General features: G+C 39.7%; 1 protein-coding gene and 1 pseudogene across 2 annotated transcripts in view; both read right to left on the reverse strand.

Moving 5' to 3' along the window:
• Nucleotides 1–16,306, reverse strand: part of brap (BRCA1 associated protein) — a 42,167-nt gene extending 25,861 nt beyond the window's left edge. The window contains exons 1-3 of one of the 2 annotated variants that reach the window (XM_078554229.1): nucleotides 14,464–16,306; nucleotides 9,216–9,380; nucleotides 7,072–7,303 (exon numbers count right to left, since the gene is read on the reverse strand). In XM_078554229.1, the coding sequence (XP_078410355.1) occupies nucleotides 7,072–7,303; nucleotides 9,216–9,372 (389 nt within the window). In that variant the 5' untranslated portion in view covers nucleotides 9,373–9,380; nucleotides 14,464–16,306. Of the gene's footprint in view, nucleotides 1–7,071; nucleotides 7,304–9,215; nucleotides 9,381–12,169; nucleotides 12,478–14,463 lie in introns of those variants that run through there. The other variant, XM_078554228.1, reaches the window with a different exon arrangement.
• A 481-nt stretch (nucleotides 16,307–16,787) lies between these two features.
• LOC144688118 (U1 spliceosomal RNA) lies at nucleotides 16,788–16,940 on the reverse strand (annotated as a pseudogene).
• Nucleotides 16,941–21,657: the final 4,717 nt, after the last annotated feature.

Raw genomic sequence — 21,657 nt, forward strand, 5'->3', positions numbered from 1 at the left:
AAAATAAAATTCTTCTACAAAACTACAGTATATGATCACTACAAGTTATAGTGTAGATTTTCAAAATCGGCTTTGCATACTCCAGGAGGTTCACAAAGGGGATTCTAAACATGGAAAGGAGATTAAACCAGTACTGGGGAGATATAAGAATTGCATTAAATTTATGGTTTAACTAGTTAGCCTCAGCCCATTTAATTGTCCAACTTGTTCAAAGTTCTTTCAAATTGTGTGGACAAGAGCAGGGACTGCAGGGGTGTGGGGGGTGGGGTGGATGAACAAACTGACGGCACTGTGGTGCAGGAAGCCATTCAAGCAGGAGGAGTAAAAAGGAATGTAGTTGTAGTAGGGGACAGTATAGTTAGAGCGATAGCTACTGGTCTCTGCAGCAGAGAGTGAGTCCCGAAGGCTGTGTTACCTGTCCAGTGCCAGGGTTAAGGTCATCTTCTTGGGGTTGGAGAGGAACTGGTCAGGTGGGATGGGAAGGATCCAATTGTCGATGGTACCAATGATATAAGGAGGACTAAGAAATATTCTGCTGAGGCAGTATGAGCAGCTAGGGGCTAAAATAAAAAGCAGAACCACAAAGATGATAATCTCTGGATTACAAATAGTTATTTGGTAGTACAGAATTTGAGCATTGCTGAAGAAAAAGAGATGTCAAAGCTTTTCGCCTTGCACTCATCAGGACACTTGGCAAGGAAATCAATATAAATGGAAAACAATAATTTTTACTATATGATGAGAAGATTGTGCTGATTGGTTGGCAAGTAGACTCTGATTAGTAGAGGGATCGCCATGGAGAATGCACCAATTGATGGTGACTGACAGTTTACTGCCAAGCATTGTTTGAAATTAAACCAGGTAGCTTGACCCCAATTGGTCAAGGCATTGCCTTGAGAAATGAGTCACTTATTTTGTTTAGCTGAAACAGGCGCAACGTATATACATGTTCTGTCTGCAAAGAACAGGGCCCTGTATATTAATTTATGTAGCTTCCAGTACACGCAAATGTGCCACACTGTGAGCCTGACTGACAATCTTAAACTGGGTGTTAGCATAATTCTTAGCACACTGAGGATTATTTAGCAAACTGTGTCTAATCGCGGAATCGCATCTAATGTTGGACACTGTTTTGAGTTTTGCAAAGCAAGGGCTGGTTGGGCACAGCCTGTGCCTTGCCCATCGCAAACAGCGGCTGCAACATGCTGTTTGAAATGATCAGCCAGTCTTTGGGACGTACGGCCTACATAACTAGCATCAGACTGGCACTGAAATTCATATACCACATGACTCATTTGTGAGATAGGCAGGACGTCTTTTTGGCTTGACGGTAGCATCCTGTTAGTGGCGAACACCACTCATGGTGCTATTACATAGTAGCAGCGTGAAACAGATAGTTTCACTTTTTGCTCAATTTTTTGAGATATTTTGCCCTTCCAGGGAAATCTTGAGGTAGACTGGGCACTTTTCAGGGTAGAAAGTGACAGCCATTCATGAGTTTACATGATATACACCGCGAAATGATCAGATCAGGGTAGCCATTATCCCACAGGATGCCTGTGATGCACCCTATTTCAGCATCAAGCTTGTATGGTGAGCAAATGATTCAGGCCCTGCTTACAAAGTTGCCGATAAGATCAATCTTTAGTGTGTAGAACTGTAAGAATCGCAACACGTATATTGACCAGTGAAGGTAGGCTTGCAGTAGACCATGGTGGAGAACCCCCTAGTACGTCAAGGGAGTTCACTCTCTTCCTTTTTATATACTGGTAAGAAGCTTTTACTGTCTTTTTATATTTTGTGCTGATTTTCTCTCATGCTCAAAATTCTGATTTGTCCAATCTATATGTAGATGAAAATCATCCATGATTATCGCCTTACCTTTCTTACAAGTCCCTATTATCATTTCCTATATAATATTTTTTCCAAGGTAGCCTAGAAGATCGTGAAAACTTTACAAACCAGCATGGATGACAAAAACCGTTCCCGCCTGGAAGTGGCAGGACTGCAGATCTGATCCTTTGGTTGTGGAATCGCTTAGCTCTATCACTTGCTGCTTATGTTGTTTGGCATGTAAGTAGTCCTGTGTTGCAGCTTCGCCAGGTTGACACCTTGTTTTTAAGTATGCCAGGCGCTGCTCCTGGCATGCCCTCCTACACTCTTCATTGATCCAGGGTTGATCCCCTGGCTTGGTGGTAATGGTAGACTGGGGAGTATGCCGGACCATGAGGTTACAGATTGTGGTTGAGTATAATTCTGCTGCTGCTGCTGATGGCTTGAGCTGTTAGATCTGTTTGAAACCTATCCCATTTAGCAGGGTGGCAGTGCCACACAACATGATGGAGAGTATCCTTGATGTGAAGATGGGACGTTGTCTCCACAAGGACTTTGCAGTTGTCACTCCTACTGATATTGTCAAACAGAGGAATCTGGGTATCCTTGTATATGAATCACAAAAGTTAGCAGGCAGGTACAATAAGTAATTAGGAAGGCAAATAGAATCATGGCCTTTATTGCAAGGGGGATGGAGATAAAAGTAAGGAAGTCTTACTACAACTGTACATTGGTGTATAGTGGCATTGGTGAGACAACACCTAGAGTAATGTGTACAGTTTTGGTTTCCTTACTTGAGGCATATACTTGCATTGGAAGCAGTTTAGGGAAGACTCACTAAGCGGATCCCTGGGGTGAAGGGATTGTCTTATGGGGGAAGATTGAGCAGGTTAGGCTATATTCCTTGGAGTTTAGAAGAAGGAGAGGTGATTTTATTGAACATAAGATTCTGAGGGGGCTTGACAGGATAGATGCTGAGAGGATGTTTCCTCTGGCGGGGGAGTCTAGAACTAGAGGGCACAGTTTAAAAATAAGGGGTATCTCATTTAAGACCGAGTGGAAGAGGAATTTCTTCTCCAAGGGTCATTAGTCTTTGGAATACTGTTCCACAGAGAGCAGTGGAGGCTGGGTCATTAAGTATATTCAAGGCTGAGTTAGATAGGTTTTTGATCAACAAGGGAGTTGGGGGTTATGGGGGGCAGACAGGAAAATGGAATTAGGGCCACAATCAGATCAACGACGATCTTTTCGAATGGTGAAACAGGCCTACTCCTGCTCCTACTTCTTTTAATCTTATATTTTATGTAATAACATGGTTTTCCATTGGGTAGCTGTCACTTAGATTGAGGAAATAGAACAGAAGGTGCTGGGTAATATTTATAGGGAACATAACACTACAGCGCTGGACACTCAGTTGAAAGACCAGTGTTCAAATGAGATTAGATCTAAGGCTGCACTAGCGCCATTCCTATACAGGAAAAGGTTCATGAAACTCAGTAATTTTGGCAAGGGTCTCTGCCCACACCATGCAAGCGAGCAACCTGGCAAACTGATCAACAAGAAATATTGATGTTCTCAACAGAAAGGATGACCTAGGCTTGCTCTATATTCCTAATGAAGAATTTGAGGAGTGATGGGAAGGGGAGAAGAGAGCTGTATGAAGCTACAAAGTTTGAACATTATGCAATGCAAATGAAAATTCAACAATTAGAAACACATCTGCCTCCAACAAGACAAACTCTCTGATGCAAAAATCAAGGCAAAAAGGGTCTCAGGCAGATTAATTTTCTCTTGTAAGCACTTCCTGCACTGTGAAGAGTTAGGCATTCAGTTCAAGCACAAGTCCATAGATACAGTTACAATAGAAAGTCTGAGAAAACTGTTAACTTGTTAAAATAAAAAATCTACATACAACTTCTGCTTAAAGCAGCATTTCAAAGCTGGACAAAAATCAAATGGCAATTGACTTCAAGTACATGGAACAAATTGAAGAATATACCATGCAGTAAAACCATTGCTATTAAATGATTCAAATACTTATGAAAAGCAGTGCATTTATTCTCATCTTTTAGTGCACATGAACTGAAACTTACTTCACCAATAATGCAAATTGGTGCCTCCAGTTATGAAATGTTTACTCCCGTGACTCGTTCCATTTTCAGCTTCAGGTAACATTCACTCTCAGGATCACAACTTTTCATGAAATACAGAGTAAAGTTCAAGTCAAGATTGGGTCCAATTCATCAGAAGATTGGCATCCTCAGACTACCACCTATAAATGAGTTTCAGCATACTGGTATCTAACCACAGATGAAGGATGTGAGCAGCAATTTTTAAATTGTACTAACTACTTTCAGATGTCCACTAGAGTGCAAAATATGTGGATGCTGGGAATCTGAACGGTCATCCCCCGAAATGCTAACTCTGTTTTCTTTCCATAGGTATTGCCTGACCCACTGAGTATTTCCAACATTTTCTGTTTTTATTCCATTAAACCACACATTTGTAGGAGTGCTCCAAAGGCATCTTCCCTTGGGAAATATTCAATTTTAATTAAAATTACATATTGTTTATTAAAATACTTCTAACTTCACAATTCATAAATTCTTACTAAAAAAACCTATAGGAACAAAAATATTTGGATTTACCTATAATCCACAGGAAATCATTTCCTCAAAAGCTCTCTCAACATTCACTCTTTCCTCTTCACAGAAGTATTTCTCTTTTTAATCCCTTCATTGTCCCCTCAGTTCAGGCCACTATTTTTAATTACCTGCCCCATGTAACTTTCCAGCCACAGTATATTAACGTTGGCAAACTGTTGTTTAGCAGCCATACCACTTAAAACTCAATTATTTTGGCCCAAAAGTAGGATAAAGGGCACAGAAATTCCAAAAGCAAATTGGAATGCCATGCATCTGGTTTAAATGTTGTTAATTAAAACGGGTTACACGCTCATCTATTTAGGTGTATCCTTAAATCTGGACCGACTGATGGGAAATTATCCAAATTGGGTGCATTAGCAGTGACATACCGTCCAACCCACACTGCATGCTTTTCCTCCAGTGATGTTATTGAAGGCAACACATTCCATCCAGGACATGAACAGCTTTAAAAGACTATTTACCTCAATAATCTCAAACATAATAGGAAACAATCCCAGGAATACTGTCATAGAACAAGCACAGACAAGACAAGTTCCTGGTTAGCTTCAATTACAAAGCAGTGTGTAATCAATGTAATATCAAGAGCAACAGCTGATGCTGAAACAAAACGGCCACATGGAACACACCAGCATAAGCGGTCTCATCACAAGAACTTCAATAAGGTGTAATGACAGAAACGCAAAATATTCACACTTCTGCCCCCTTAAACTGCAAAAAGGTACTCAGGTATTTTTTAAAAACTATAGATATTATCCTTTTAAATTGGAGAAAACACTATGCACATTATTCTCAATTTATTGTTATACATTATTTGGTGAAGGTGGTAGGTGAGAGAGCAATTTAAGGTGATGCATTGGGATTAATGCGCAACATTACAGCACATTAGAAGGCTATTGCTGATGGGGTTAGATGAAGTAGGGCAGAAGGAATCTCATGTGGAGTATAAACACCTGCATAAACTAGTTGGGCCAAATGGCCTGTTTTGATTATATAATTTCAATGTAATGTTGACATAAGGGCAATTTCTCCAATAGAACATAGAATAGTAGAATACCTACTGACAATACATGCAAAAGGTTATTGGGAATCTAGAGCTGGTCTCTTAATGGCCAGTCATAACTTTTCGTATCACTTTTACATCTTCATGTGATGATGCTTTCCAATTGTGTTCACTTAACTACTACATTGTAAAATGAATATATTTTATATTGCTGAACAGCAATATGGAACCAAAGTTTAGATAATATACAGCACTAATGAACATTTCTTAATTCAGCGTGTTCTTGGAATAACCTGAATTCAGTTTTGGTGTAAAAATGCAGAAAAGCACAGGTCAGCAGCCAGCATCTGAAAGAGAAAGCTGTTTCTTTCTTTCAAATGCTGATCAATCAGCTGCACATTTTCAACTTGTTTTTGTTTTTGAAGCAGTCCAACTTGTTTAAATAAAATATACTAAGTTCCCCAGTAGCCTACTGGGTAAAGTCGAAACCCAAGCTGTAAAGTCCAATGTTTGTTCTGGTTTGTACTAAATTAACTGATCTCCACTGGGACAGCTGATGAAGGGTGACAGCAGTCCTAGCCAAGGGAAGGTTAAAAAAAGTTCCTATTTCTGATCACCATCCAGTAACACCTGATGGAAGCAGGAAAGCGTGGATATCAGTTAGGAGCAAAACTGTCAAATCATGATTCATAGCTCACTGAAGGAATGTACAGTGGAACTTAGCAAATGTCAGCACCTTCTGGAAGGCACACAATTGGGTGAAAAAAAATGACATCAGGGTGGTCACAGGAGCATCTACTACTCAAAAGCATATTAAGTAAATGAATGGACAGTCTCAGAATGATTTGGTGAACATAACGCTGTTACTTCAAGAATAAGATATGCTGCTGAAGGAAATGAGTCGATACTGAACTTTCGTAACAACTGAGCAGCATGGAGCAAAAAAAGGCAATGCAGAACAATGAGTAAAATTGAAGGGCAACTACATCTATGATAAAGCTATCAGTATGAATTGAGCAAACTTCCTCCAATTGCAAAGTAGCATTAACAAAACACATATTATCGCTATACTTTGCACAAAAAAAAGGTTAAAATTGGCAAAGCTGGCATTCATTGCTCATCCCTAGTTGCCCTTGAGGTGATGTTAAGCTGCCTCCTTGAATCGTTGCAGACTGTGGTGAAGGTGCTCCCGCATGCTGTTAGATGTGGAGCTCCAGGAGTTTGATGAAGAAACAGTGATATATGCTTAAGTATTGCTAAGTATGGTAATGACCATACAAAGACAAGTGCTCCATTCCCAAAGTAATCCAAAGTTTTAAGGCAAGAAAGTCACCCAAGATGAATGGAAATCTGATAACGCTTCATTTATTGTGGGAGCAAAAGAATATCCATAGGCCACCTGCTGGGTGGCTTGTGGATATGCTGTTTTTTGCATACGCACCCAGGCATGCACAAGGTGTTGGTAATGCTGGGAGAAGATAGATTTATAGTCTACAAACCCTATAGCAAATTTTAAGATTAAATTGATTTTTCAACCACTAAGATGCAACATGTTTAAAAACACTTTCTCACTCAGTTTTGTAGAGATGCATGATTCCATGTACCACTTCAACTGATGAATTCCCACTAAAGAAAGAAATTTGGTCAGGCAGCTGTTTAGATGGCGAGTCTGGTGTATTCCCACTCTGATCCTTGCACACTTTACTATTGTCATTCGGATCAGCAGTACTTGCTTTCTCCACGGGGTCGGTGCCATATGTTGTCTTTTGCTCAGATTTCAGTACACTTTCCACAGTACCTTTGTCTGTAAAGACATGCATTTCACATCAGGGTGGTCACAAAAATCTCCAGCTCACAAAACACATTAGCAATTAATGGAATAATCTCACAATGATTTGATGAACAGTGCTTCCAGATGTTTAATGGACAATGAGAAGCGAATCAGCAATCGTGGTAGAGTCAGCTAAGTTTATGAATTATTTAAGTTCTGGATGATTCTTCCAGCTCCAAAAGCCAACAGATTTTCTGTTGCATCTGAAATTCCGAGGAATTTTTCCTCCATTCGCACCTTTTTAAATCAATTATACCAGCAATACATGTGAATAATCATTAGAATGTAAAACTACCATTGATTGCGTACACAGCACTTTGATTCAGATCCTCCATCTAGATCAAACTGTAAATCTTTCAGCATTGCTGTCCTGTGAACTTAGCCCTCTGAAATTTAAGTTTAGTTTAATTTTTAAACATAACTACATCTAAGGAAAGATATACTGGCATTGGAGACAGTTGGTCCCAGGTATGAGGGGATTTTCTTATGAGAGGTTGACTAGGTTGGGCCTGTACTCATTGGGAGTTTAGCGAAATGAGAGGTGACCTTATTGAAACATATAAAATTCTTAGGGGGCTTGACAGGATAGATGCTGTTTCCCCTTGTGGGAGAGTCTAGTGCCAGAGGGCATAATCTGAGTAAGGAGTCGTCCATTTAAGACAGAGATGAGGAGAAATTTCTTCGCTCAGAGGGTAGTGAATCTGTGGAATTCTTTACCGCAGAGAGCTGTAGAGGCTGGGTCGTTAAGTATATTGAAGACTGCAATGGACAGATTTTTAATCAGTAAGGAAAGCAAGGGTTACGGGGAAAAGGCAGGGAAGTGGAGTTGAGGATTATCAGATCAGCCATGATCGCATTGAATGGCAGAGCAGACTCAATGGCCTGAATGGCCTACTTCTGCTCCTACATCTTATGGTCTTACCAAGGGTTCCCTCATGATTACATGGTCAGAAATCTCAAAAATTGACATAATCCATTGTGAATTTCACGAGACAAGAGGTGGTGATATATAAATGAAAGACAATCTTTTAATGCCTTTGGAACAGGTGAGGGGAAAGATTGACGAGAAAACAAATGCCTTAAACTACATTCATTGAAGATGAAAATAGAGTCAGTCAGTCATTGAATTGTAATTCAGAAAATCGCAATTGGGTTATTATAGGTTCAGAGAAAGTTCCAGATTTACTTCAGAGCTTTTGAAGTAGGTTGTTATTCTGCAGAATAAAGTCAACATACAGAGCACTGAATTTTATTTTACATTTCTTCCTCCATTCATAGCTGATCTTCCCTTTCCTAAGGTAGAAGCGCTAAGATCAATCCAAGCACCCATGCAGCCATACTAACCGAGATTAGTTACTTCACCACAGATCAGGGATTAAACTCAAGAGTTTACTGGTTGGCAGGACTTGGCTACAAATTAGATAGACCAGCATGAGCCACTGCAACTGACAGGTACACTGAGTTTTAGCTCTGTCTTCCTGTTAACTGTTTAAACCCCAACCATTCGCAAATAATCAATTTCTGCAACATTACATCCTTCTTTCATTTCCAGAATACCTGTAACCAACCAATCTGCTCCCAGATCTCTTCAATTCTGCAACCACTGGAGGGCAACAATAGCAGTCTCTTCCCTTTTATGGAAGGTATCTGGCCTCTGGTCAGAACAGCTGATGTTAAACCAAACTTGCATTCCCTCACTTCTGTAGAACCATGCATGCTACCCTATTACTGCAGCTATGATTGTTAATTTTAATAATAGGCAGTCATAAAATAGTTTAAATTCCTATAAGGTGAATATACTTAACAAAAGGTTACATTTTGCTCTATACTAACAAATTGCTTAGCATGACCCCTTTGTAATTCACAGAGTATCCTGTTACTGTACCTTTGTTGGAGGTTATAGTTTCAATTACCATGTCTCTCATCTCTCTACGACCAATGTGTTGATGCAAGATAGTGGATTTTTCTCCAGTTGTTTTACCCTCCAGCAAGAGCTTTGCTGAACTGAGCGATTTCTTCTCTTTACTCTCATCGTCTGCCATATTGACAGCTATACAGGCAAAAGACAAAGGGAAACGTAGGCTATTACAGCAGGATGATTTTTGTGCCTGCGTATTTGTTATTCACTATGAAAACAGTGTATACAATACTTGAAACAAAACACAAAGCAAAGCACTATTATTCTGGGACGCATGATGTGAATTTCTGCATAACTCCCATATAATACAAATCAGCAAACATGACAAGGTAGAAGTTTGTAATAAGTACATTAAACAGATGGAACATGTAAACCTAAAGAAACACATGATCCAGATCTCCAGCAGTTGAGGAGCTGTTCTGCCAAGATCAAATTATCTCTTACTAATTTGTAGTTACCTCATTTACATAAATCCACTTCCTAGCAATTCTTAGGTTTATTTTTAAAACTATTGTAAAACATAGAATACTTTGTTTATTACTACAATTTTCTTTAATCACTCAAATTGACCGAGAAATTGCAGGCATCTTGACACCAGGTTTATTCAGCGTTTCAGTACTAATACTCCAGAAGAAATCATACTTAAGCAATATACTTTGTGTTACTTTTAATTCATCACCTGAAACTACTTCCATTATCACTATCACCAGAGTGTCATACAAATCAAAGTGCTTTCTCCAGATACAACTCACATTTGGAAAGAATTTTTTTTAGTTAAACAGCTGGATGATTTTCATTATTCAAGTGGGCATAGCATGAAAATCTCATGCACCCATTATGCTTTTCCAAAAGTCTAGAGGCAAGACTGGTGAGGTAACATATGATTACACAGTATATGCTAGTCACACATTTCCTTGTCATCCAGCACAAATTCATTCTTAAGGTGTTTGCTGCTAAGTTGTCACACATTTTAATGCATTGTCAACATTACACACCAACAAAAAGATGTTAACTTTCAGTATCCAGACACCTGTAACAGCACAAAAACTATAAAATCAGTTGCTTGGTTGTTCAGAGCTTGAATATGGCTGAAAAAAAGAGACATGTTGCTTAATCTTTTCATCTTGTGCTCATCAGGACAAAGGCAAGAATGCTAAATTTCAAACAGTCACAACAATTTATATGACAGGTGAAAAGGGTGCTGAAAAGCTTCAGCAATATGTCTCTTTTCAGTTATATAAAATAATTTCTTCAATTTCACAGTATCTTTTGAAGGAAAGCAAACCAGAAAATTGCCTGGATATGATTTCAAAGCTGCAAACTCATCTTGAGGCTCAGATTATATTTTATTTTGTCATGCTCTCATTTCGAGGCTTTCCATTGCACAGCCTGTACCAGTCAGAGCAAAAGGTGACCTATGCTTAGGATGTCATCAATGCAGCTTTGGCACTGACTGTAGCACAAGCCTGCAGTAATGGACCTGGCATCTGTTCAGCACTTCCACATAAGGGGACACTACTGGAACACTATGAACACCGAAGGGTAAATCTGCACTTCCCACCCTATAATGTAAGCTACTGGTGCTCCATTAATCCATTCTTCACAGGGCATATAAAAGCACAATTTATCATCCATTCAGTTAAAATGGATGGAAATTATAGCTAACAGTGAGCTATTTATTGGCTCAGTACTTAGCTCAGCAGAATTTCTGGATTAAATCATTGTTTGTATTTGTCCACAGCAAACACTCTCTTATAATCAGGGCCCCTAGCACTACATAACTCCACAATCAAGAGTTTACTAATATGTTTCTTAGTTATTATGGAAGTCTTGCATACTTGCTCCTTGCCTATTGTATTAGTTAACTAAAAACAAACTGTATCCGCCTTCTGATGGGGATGTAATTGCTTTCATATTCCTGGTGAACTGACCCACCCCTCTGTTGTCATCTAGCTGGCAGTGGATGGATAACTGCTACTCCAGCCTCTTTTCTCTGCCATCTTAGTCTTCTCATATCCTCTTCCTTGTCAGATTCTGTACATTTACAACCCTCAAATTAAAAAAGAAATTTGAATTGCTGTTTCATTTTTAAGATACATAAACATGCATTAGTCAATAATATATATTTATTGGTCACAGCACCCTTTTCCCATGCAGTATAAATTATTGTTCCCTTTAAGATTCAAGAAGGCAGCTCACCACCACCTTCTCAACGAGGGATGGGGAATAAATGCTGGCCCAGCCAGCAAAGCCCACATCCCACGGATGAATTTTTTAAAAATTGGCATTCTTGCATCTGTCCTGATTAAGTGCTAGACAAAAAGCTTCAACAGCATGTCTCTTTTTTTCAGCAAGGCTCACCTTAATGTTCTGCAGCATCGAGATATATCTGCCAGAATCTAAATTATCTTATGGTAGAAAGTGGACTTCGGGTCCTGCAGAATTGTGAAGACCTTAATTATTGACTTTGATAAAAGGGAAAGGAGTTAAAACGCTGTGATAATGGTGATAAAAATTACTATATCGCACTGCTCCTCGCTCGATTGGAACAATTTAAATCCCCCAAAATGCCCATTGGCTATGAAACGAATTAATTTTGGATCTAGATCAGGACAGTGTTTATTTACATTTTTGGAGAGAGAGAGGGTCAGTATCACCAACAGTGAAGAGGCTTTTATTTGACAGAACCTCCAACACAAAGTTCCCAAGGCAATTATTTTAACAGACAGACATTGCTTAACTTCAGAAAGAGAGACCCATTGAAGTAATAGCTTTAAATCCCCTCCCCACCCCCAGCACCATCATCACTAGACCGGGGGGGGGGGGGGGGAGACAGGCTTTTCTCTCTCTCTGCTTAGGCGGGGAGGGGGCCCGGGGCTCAAGAGCCCGAGGCCTGGAGTCACCCCCCGGCGGGAACTCACCGCAATAGTCGAAACCCTCCGGATGGTGCGAATGGTTCGCCAGCTCCAGACGTACGGCCACCAGTGAAACGCTCATATGTTAAACCCCACAGACCTGCTGACCGAGTTAAAAAAAATGTTTCTTTTGAAAACCCACAAAAATTTAAACCAACGAAGCCGGAAAACTTCCGGACGGACGCCCGAAAACCCAGGGCGGGGGGAATTAACCGCAAGGAAAAACAAACAAACCCTCGAACCTCCCACCACAACAACAGGCCAAGCCGCCAGGGCCAACTTCACCGCTCAATTAAACCCACTTCCGCCGAACTGACCCCTCACCTCTCACCCCCTGACCTCCCTCCGGTGACGCAAATCCGGTTCCTCAGCAATGGGGATTTAGTCCAGCTGTAAACAGCCAGGGGAATAGGTGGTTTACAAACCGTTTGAGGGACGAACGACCAAAACCCCATTCCCCACCCCCTCCCCTCCCCTCTAAAATTAACAGAAATCTGCCCTCTTCGGGTTTTTTGGGGGAGGGGTAGCCATTGGGCGTAAATCCGGTGTAAATGGGCGCAAGTAGCTGAAAGTGTCTGGAGAATGTGGTGCAGACAGGTCAGCAGCAACTGGGGAAATAACCGAGTAAGGAGAACGACTTCACATTTCCAGCACTTTCCATTTTTTTTTTTACTTCAGGTTTCCAGCATCTGCAATATTTTGCTTTTGTCTTGGTGTTAGTGTATGAATGTATTAGTATTAGTTTTTAATTCACTGCCCCTCTCTCTAACACCCACCTTTAACTCTTTCGAGTTATCAACAGTCACAGATTGTAACTCTTTCGAGTACATTCACAGTTCTTGGTTTTTCCGGGAGTGGGACATGAACCCACAACCTTCTGATTCAAAGGCGAGGGTGCTATGAACTGAGCCACAGCTGACACCTCTGACACCCACCTTTAAGAAGCTCTGCTCTTCTCGCAGACAGGATTTGTCTCCTCTCCCTTGTTCACTTTCATTGCTTAAAACCTGTTGCGTCTCCTAACTGTTCCGGCTCTGACTGAAAGGTCGTGGATCTGAAACTTTCAACACTGTTTCTCTCTCCATAGTGGCTGCCAGATCTGCTGGGTATTTCCTGCGTTTTCTATTTTTATTCCGCATCCTTCACTTTGGCTACCTGGCTCGTTTAACGGCAAGTAATTAAATACACAACCCTGAAACCCCTTCTTCCACTTTAACAGTCAGTCCCTAAATCACTTAATGCTTCTCTATACCATTTGAACACATAACTCTCATTAACTCCACTGGAGGCAGCCCACTAAAAGGAGTCATCCCTACCCTTTACCACTTAATTCTCTTCAAGAAAATGAGTATGGAGCTCTCAGAAAGACACTCAGCTCTTTTGGTGAAAGATGGTGAGGTCAGCAGCATATTGCCAGTGCTATGGCCTGCCTGTGAAGCATCATACAGTCACAAACTTCCATCCCCTCTCTGTCTCCTTAATTCCAAGAGGATGGCCCAAATCCACGCTTAGCTTCTACTCTCCTGCAGATCCAGCACAGTGACAAGTTGGCAGAGAAGGAGGAAGCTTATAACTGGGAGCAGTCGGGAAAAAGATTGTGGATGATGTGAACCAGGATTTCAAAGGACTTCCTAGATGCCCAGTTCCTTGAACCTACAACCCTCTGACTGAGAGAGTAATATAACTGAGCAAAAGCTGAAACCTAATGAAAGAAATGAATACATAGGCAGTGTTAAAGAGTCCATTGATTGTGTGCATTTTGGAATTCACTTTAACAAAATAGAATATGGACTGTGTTATCGATGAAAGTTAGAGTTGTCAAGGAAAAGGTGGACATGATGTTTTTCCTCAAGATGATGATTGGCATACTTATGAAGGGGCAAAGAGAGCTGATGTGTTGACATGCTGTAGGATGGATAGTGCATAGAAAGCTGATGGGGGAGGAGGTAAAACGAGTGTCAAGAGAAGACTTCAGTGAAGAAAAATTCTGAGGTATCTTTTGCAGCAAATGCAGCCTCAGCTCCTGCCTCAGGAGCTCTCTTTGCTTCATCCTGTACTGTTGACCTGCTTCCATAATAATGGCATTTGCCCATTTTTGTAGTCCATCACCAAACAACATTATTTGATGTTGTACGTTACACATCATTGTAATATCACAGCTTTGCCAGAAGAGGTCAATGTGGGAGTATTGTTGGCTATTTCAATATAGTTATTAAAATCCTGTTAGTAATTAAACATTGCTAATTTTTCATCTGAAAAAATGTTTGATCAATTTTAGGACAATTTCCATTAATTCTTACCTTTAACGAAACCTGACTACCCACTTGGGTTGTTTTTTTTTCTATTTTTTCATTGAATATTTCCTTCCTTTTGTTTGACCAAGCTGGTAAACCTGTTATGCAGGAGCTCCATGTTTGAAGTGATGATGTCACATGGTTAAATATTAAATTTACATAGTGATGTCATAATGTGGCAAAATGATTGCATTTTGATTGGCTAAAGTTTTACCCATCATAAAAATGTACCAGTGGTTTTATTTGAGTCACAGGCTCTACGTTTATTGTGATTAATTCACTAAAACGTGGCAAAACTCTTAGTCGTGGAATGATCATATTAAACAGTGAGGCGATCTTATAAAGGCTGATCTCAAAAAGGTAATCTTACAGTAAGAATTATATCTACAAATAGTTCCACGATTATTTTATCCTCAATTTTTTGCTGACTTAAATTATTCTATTTTCTTAACACTGTCATCTTCCATCTTGACTACATAAACCTATGAAAAGTGGAAAGCAAAATATCCCAAACTTGCACTATCTAAAATTGGTGCAACTTTCAAAACTATTTCCCCACCAGTTAACCGGGAAATATTCTGGGAAGGTTAAAAAAGCCTGTGGACTTTTTAAGAAAGACTTGTGAAATCCCTCTGTACCTCTCTAAGGCGATCAAGTAAGGCTCCAGGAGACTGAAAACCTACTATTCATCATTTGAACTAATAAGAATTTACCATTTATAGCTGCCAATCTCTTCTGAAAGTTCCCTTTATAACTGCAAATGTCCTCTTCTTCTGAATGTTCCCTTTCAAAAAGAAAAATCGATACATAGCTCATATCTCAGTCTGTTCTAAAAGGTCATGACTCTACAAAAAGGAATGCTTCCTGGAATGAGGATGTTCTCCAGTCCTATAATCCCAATCCAGCTCAAGTGACTCGCATCTCGACTGCATCTAATCTTCCATCATTTTAAAAACTTTAATCATATCCTCTGTAAACCTGTATTTCTCATGAATAAATAACCCCACTTTTTCAAACCTAACCTGATAACTAATAGCCCTAAGCCTAGATATGACTTTAGTCATGCTCCCTTCTCCAGAAATTGAAGATCCTTCTCCAATTACAATGCTCTTTGTTTTATAGTCAATAGTCTACAATGTATCTTAAAGCCCCATTTGCCCTAACATCTCATATTGCTCAATTACCTTCAACAGGTCATAAACTATTGACTCCAATTCTCTGTCAATCTGTAATATTTAATCTGACCCCTGCAGAGCATAAACATGCCTATGGTTTCCTCACCCTAAATACATAAAGTTGTACTTCATATTGCAGGATGTCTGCAAACTGGGATCCAATCAAACTTCCGTAACTTGGCATTTAACACCTTAAATATGGCATAAATTACTTTTGCCATGAACATTTTTATGTTTGTAAACTTACAAATGGTTGCTGTTATGCCTTCATTCAAATCATTAAAATGTTGAACAGGACCAATTTATACTTATGGAACTATAACATAATCAGAGGATAACATTGGAAGGAAGGATCAGCATATCAGAATCTTCCAACACATTAATTCTATATTTAAAAAACAGTTTAGAGACTTACCTGACAATTCATTTGGCAATGTCATACAAGCCAGAAGGTCCCATGTTCAATTCCCACATCATGACGAATACTACAATCGACTACATCCAAGGAAAAATCATCCAGGTCCTCCATTTTTTATCACTATCCAGTAAACTTTCTTGGAAAGTACAGGTGTCTGGTTTCTGACCTTGCCAAACCTTCAAATGTGTGGTGAAGTCTCCTATTCTGAAATAGCCTGCCAATACTTAATGTAGCTTATAAGTGAATGGTCACAGGAGAGTACCAGCACCCTTGAACTCCCACTCTGCCGTCGTAAGAAGGAATAAAACAATTCCAGTTCCACTAATACCAGAGTCATGGAAACAAGCAGTGCTCAATTCTGATAACTAAGCTACAATGCTAACATAGGAACAGGAGATGGCCATTCAGCCACTCAAACCTGTTTCACCATTAATCTGTAACTCATTTCCATCTTTGTTCTATATTCTCTGAAATCCTTATCCAACAAAAGCCTATTTATCTCTGTGAAAAAGGTGTTTCCTAATTTCAGACATAAATAGCCTAGTTCCAATTTTAAGATTATGCCTCTCGCCCCAGCAAATAGTTTCTCTGTATCTGCTTTATCAAATCTCTGTCATTTTAACAATCTCAATTAATTTCTTTTTAAGTTTGTCCTGCTTAGAGTAGACAGGTGGGGTATGGATGGTCAGATACAGAGGAAAGAAGTCAGAGAGGGCTCCTGTTCTAATTGTTTTTTTCAGGGGAGAGCGCGAACGCAGTCCCCCACTACCACAAATTTTGCAGTCGAGTATCCCACATTTGGGGACATCGCAGGCGTCGGCATACCCGAAGTGCAATGGGCTAGCCTCGTCCTGGGAGAACCACCTTCTTGATCATGGTCTCTTAATTTTTTTCCTGTGGCCCTTTCTGGATAATGAATTTCAGATGAGGACATAATTGGCTCAACAGTGCTACTCCTATGGTTGGATACCTGCTGACACTCACCATCTGGGCTCTCATGTAGAATAGCTGTTTAAGTAGGATATCGAAGGAATACTGGCTGTAGAGCACCTACAGGAGAAACGTTTGGTCAGAATTGGGCTAAAGATGAAAGGGCACTGCTAAGTGTTCGCATCAGTTGATTGCTATTGAAGTTCAACTAGTAATTAGAAAATGAGTGGAGGTAGAGGTTATGGAGGTAATGATTCAGGCGGACAGATTCATAGACATAACTATTACTGATTGATGTAAAAAAGACTTATTAATAAATCCCTCCCTCCCCAAAAAAGCATCCTTTAATATTCTTTGTTTTCTAGTTGCTTTGACTCTCATATTAACTATTCCTCCCAGTGGTTTCTTCTGATGACATCGCAGATTTGGCATGGCTGATGGTCTGCTTGTGAAAGATGAACGCCCTTTCTTGTGAAACAGTTGCAGAACAAAACACAAATTAAACTACTGAGGTAGAGAATAACAGTTTTTTTTTAACATTTTTTGTAGATTGAGTTTTTAAAATTTATTTTTCAGTGCTTATATATTTCTGCAGGAAGAGTTCATTCAAAAGCAACCTGCTTTGATAAGCAGCTACTCGCAATGTTTTTCTGCTCCAGTGTTAGCAAGGACTTGAACAAACTGGTGAAAATGGAAATAGGTTTAAGGAAACTGATAACCGGCAAAAAAAAACTTGAAAGCGGACCATAATCTAGTGTCTATGTATCTTTCCAATCGCTGATAAGTTGATAATTTGAAGCCTATCTAAAATGTGACTTATTTAACCTTTACATCGAGTGTTTTGAGCTCATAAAGATTTCTTTACCATCACTAACCTACACATACCATCTATTGTGAGTTGGCAGTACAAGTCAATGAAAGACTACTGAAAGTCCCCACTGTCCAAATTCTCAGAAGCTTAGGACCACATCTATCTGGTTTCATCTGCTTGCAGGGATGTGTATAGCTAATATCACAAATTTGCTTAGGATGGTGGGGGCGGGATGGTGTTGCTTATTACTAAATCCTCATCAATAAGGCAGCCAGAGACTTCATTCAGCGTACTTCATTGTATTAACAAATTCAAAGTGCTTCACTTTCTCCCTTCATTTTAAATTATGCCCCAGGAAGTGGTATACTGTATTAGCTACCTGATGCACAGCTTGACATTATAATTACTCACAACTCAGGTATGTATAATTATCCTCAGACACTTGTGCAAGCAAAAATTAATCAGATTAGGGTTTAGGGAAACACGGTCTGGAACATAATCACTGTGTGAAGTAAAATGTGTGGCAGACATGTCTATTTCTCATTAGTTAGAATCATAGAATGATTACAGCACAGGAGGAGGCCATTTGGCACATCCAATCCACGCTAGCTTTCTGCTACAGTAATCCAGTTAGTCTCACTATCTCATCCTTTCCATGTAGCCCTGTGATTTTTTTTCTTTGTGTACTTACCTAATTCGTTTTAGAAAGCCTCGATTGAATTTACCTCCATTGCCCTTTCAGGCATTCCCTTTCAGATAATAACCACTTAGTGTGAAAAAAAAAGCTTTTCTTCATATCCTCTCTGGCTCTTTTGCCAATCACCTTAAATCAGCATCCCCTAGTTCTGGGAACAGTTTCTCTCTTTACTCTGTTTAGACCCCTCATGATTTTGAACATCTCAGAACCTTCTCTACTCGAAGGAGAACAACTCCAGCTTCTCTAATTTATTCATGTAACTGATTCAGAGATGAGGGACTTCGAGTAAATCATTTCTGCAGCCTAAGGCCTTCACAGCTGAACAAAATTGCGGTACCCAGATTTGAACACAATATGCCAGTTGTGGCCGAACCAGTGTTTTATCATAACTTCCTTGTGTGATTACTCTATGCTGCTTTAAGTCCAGGATCCATTGTGCTTTTTTAATCGCATTACCAAACCTGCCCTCTCAATGAATTGTAGGCATAAACCCCCCACTCTCCCCGTTCTTCTATAGAACTCTTCCTTTAGTTTATATTGCCTCTTGTGCTGCCTACAAAAATGTCTCACATCTGGAACAGTTTGGCTAGAAGCACAGAAAGTTCTGGAGCACAAGTCTTCAGTACTATTGCCGGAATATTGTCAGGGCCTATGGTCTTTGCAGTATCCAGTGCCTTCAGCTGTTTCTCAACATCACATGGAGTGAATGGAATTTGCTGAAAATTGGCATCTGTGACGCCAAGGACCTTTGGAGGAGGCCGGGATGGATCATCCATTGAATATCAAGGGGTGATGGTTAGATTCTCTCTTGTTGGAGATGGTCGTTGCCTGGAAAATTAAAACTAATGCATCTACTATCTCAGCAGCCACTTTTTTTAAGGCCCTAGAATGAAGTCCACCAGGACCTGGGGACTTGTCAGCTTCGAATTCTAATAATTTTCTCAGTCCCCTTTCCCTGGTGATTGTGATTTTTTTTAAGCTCCTCCCTCCCTTTCACCTCCTGATTCACAATTATTTCTGATTGTGTCCTCTACAGTGAAGACTGATGCAAAATACCTGTTTAATTCATATGTCATTTCCTTATTTTTCATTATTACCTCCCCCGACTCTCTCTGAGGATCAACACTCTCTTTACTTACTTGTTTCCTTTTTAAATAACTGCAAAATTTCTGTTTTTATATTTCTAGCTAGCTTTCTCTCATACTCTAATTTTCCCTCCTTATTAATCCTTGAGTCATTCTCTGCTGTTCTTTATATTCTGTCCAATCTTCTGGTCTGCCACCTACCTTTATGGAATTGTATGCTTTTTCATTCAACTTGATACTATCTTTAACTTTCATAGTTAGCCATGGATGGGGTGTCCTTCCCTTAGAGTCTTGCCAAAGCCACAGAAGATTTTAATAGTTTTGTGTTAAATTTAGTAAATGGTATGTATGTTTCATTGAAAACTCATTGAACTTCATATTGAAAATGATATTGAAAACAATATTGAAAACCTACAAGACCTTCTCCATGTTAAAGCTGTGACACTATACAACACTGCTACTTCACATTTTATGATTCTATACCATGTGACAGAGCTTAAGAGATTTCACAACCTAGGAAGACAAAAATCACTTTGTCCTGCTCTTGCACATGTTTCCCATCTATTCACTCAGGTCATAGTGGAATTACCAGAAGACCATGTTCCCCACAACTGGGAAATACAATATGTAGGGAACCAAAAGAAATGAGAAGAGAAGTCACATTTCAAAGGGAGAGGGGAAGTGGCAAATTGTACATTATCAAGTCAAAGTCAGAAAAAGGCGGGGTGGAGGAAACTAAATAATAAAATGATATAGCACAGGAGGCAGCTATTTGGCCTATCGAGTCACTGGTGACTCTTTCAAACAGCAAACTTGTTAGTTTCGCTTCCCAGATCTTACCCAATATTGCTACAATTTTTCTCCCCAAGTATTTAATTATCATTTTGAAATCTACTATTGAATCTGTATGCAAACCTTGTGTTCCAAATTCTAACCATTCAAAAAAAGAAAAAATCCTTTCTGGTTCTTTGCCCTTCAGCCTTTGGAAACAATTTTGAATGGTTAGAATTTGGAACACAAGGTTTGCATGCAGATTCAATAGTAGATTTCAAAATGATAATTAAATTCATTTACTCTATCTAAACCCTTCATGATGTTAAGCAAATCTCTTAGCTTTCTCTGCATTAAAGAGAACAACCCCAGCTTCTCCAGCCTGTCCATGTATCTGTAATCCCTTAAGCTTACTGTCTAGAAGAACAAGGCAGCAGGTGCATGGGAACACTGCCACCTGAAAGTTTCCATTCAAGTAACACACCATCTTGACTTGGAAGTTATAGCACTGTCCCTTCATTGGCACTGGGTCAAAATCCTGGAACTTCCTAACAGTGCTTTGGGTATCCCTACATCAAACAACAGCTCACCACCACCTTCGAGAATAAGGGATAGGCAACAAACTCTGGCTTGTGGGCAACACCCACTTCACATGAATAAATTTTTAAAAAACTTCTATTTCCTCTCTAAAGCCTTCACATTTTCCCTAAAGTGTGGGAGTCTAGAATTGGACACAATAATCCAACAGAATTGTTACAGCGCAGAAGGCAACCATTTGGCCCATCTTGTCTGCACCGGCTCTCCAAATGAGCATCATGACTTAGTACCATTCTCCTACTTTTTCCCCGTACCCTTGCACATTCTTTCTATTCAAATAATCATCTATTGCCTTCTTGATTGTCTCAGTTGAACCTGCCTCCACCACACTTCCAGGTAGTGCATTCCAGACTTGAACCACTTGCTGTGTGAAAAAAGTTTTTTCTCATAACACATTTGCTCCTTTTGCAAATCACTTTAAATCTGTCCTCTTGTTCTTGATCCCTTGACGAATGGGAACAGTTTCTTCCTATCTACTCTATCCTTCATGATTTTGAACACCTCTATCAAATCTCCTCTTAGCCTTCTCCTCATCGAGGAGGACAGTCCCAACCTCTCCAATCTATCTTCATAACTCAAGTTTCTTATCCCTGGAACCATTCTTGTAAACCTTTTATCCATTCTCTCCAACACGATCACATCCTTCCTATAGTGTGGCGCCCAAAACTGTACACAATACTCCAGCTGAGGTCGAACTAGTGTCTTATATGCTCAGC

The sequence above is a fragment of the Cetorhinus maximus genome, chromosome 12, assembly GCF_964194155.1.
Source record: "Cetorhinus maximus chromosome 12, sCetMax3.hap1.1, whole genome shotgun sequence".
Lineage (NCBI taxonomy): Eukaryota > Metazoa > Chordata > Chondrichthyes > Lamniformes > Cetorhinidae > Cetorhinus > Cetorhinus maximus.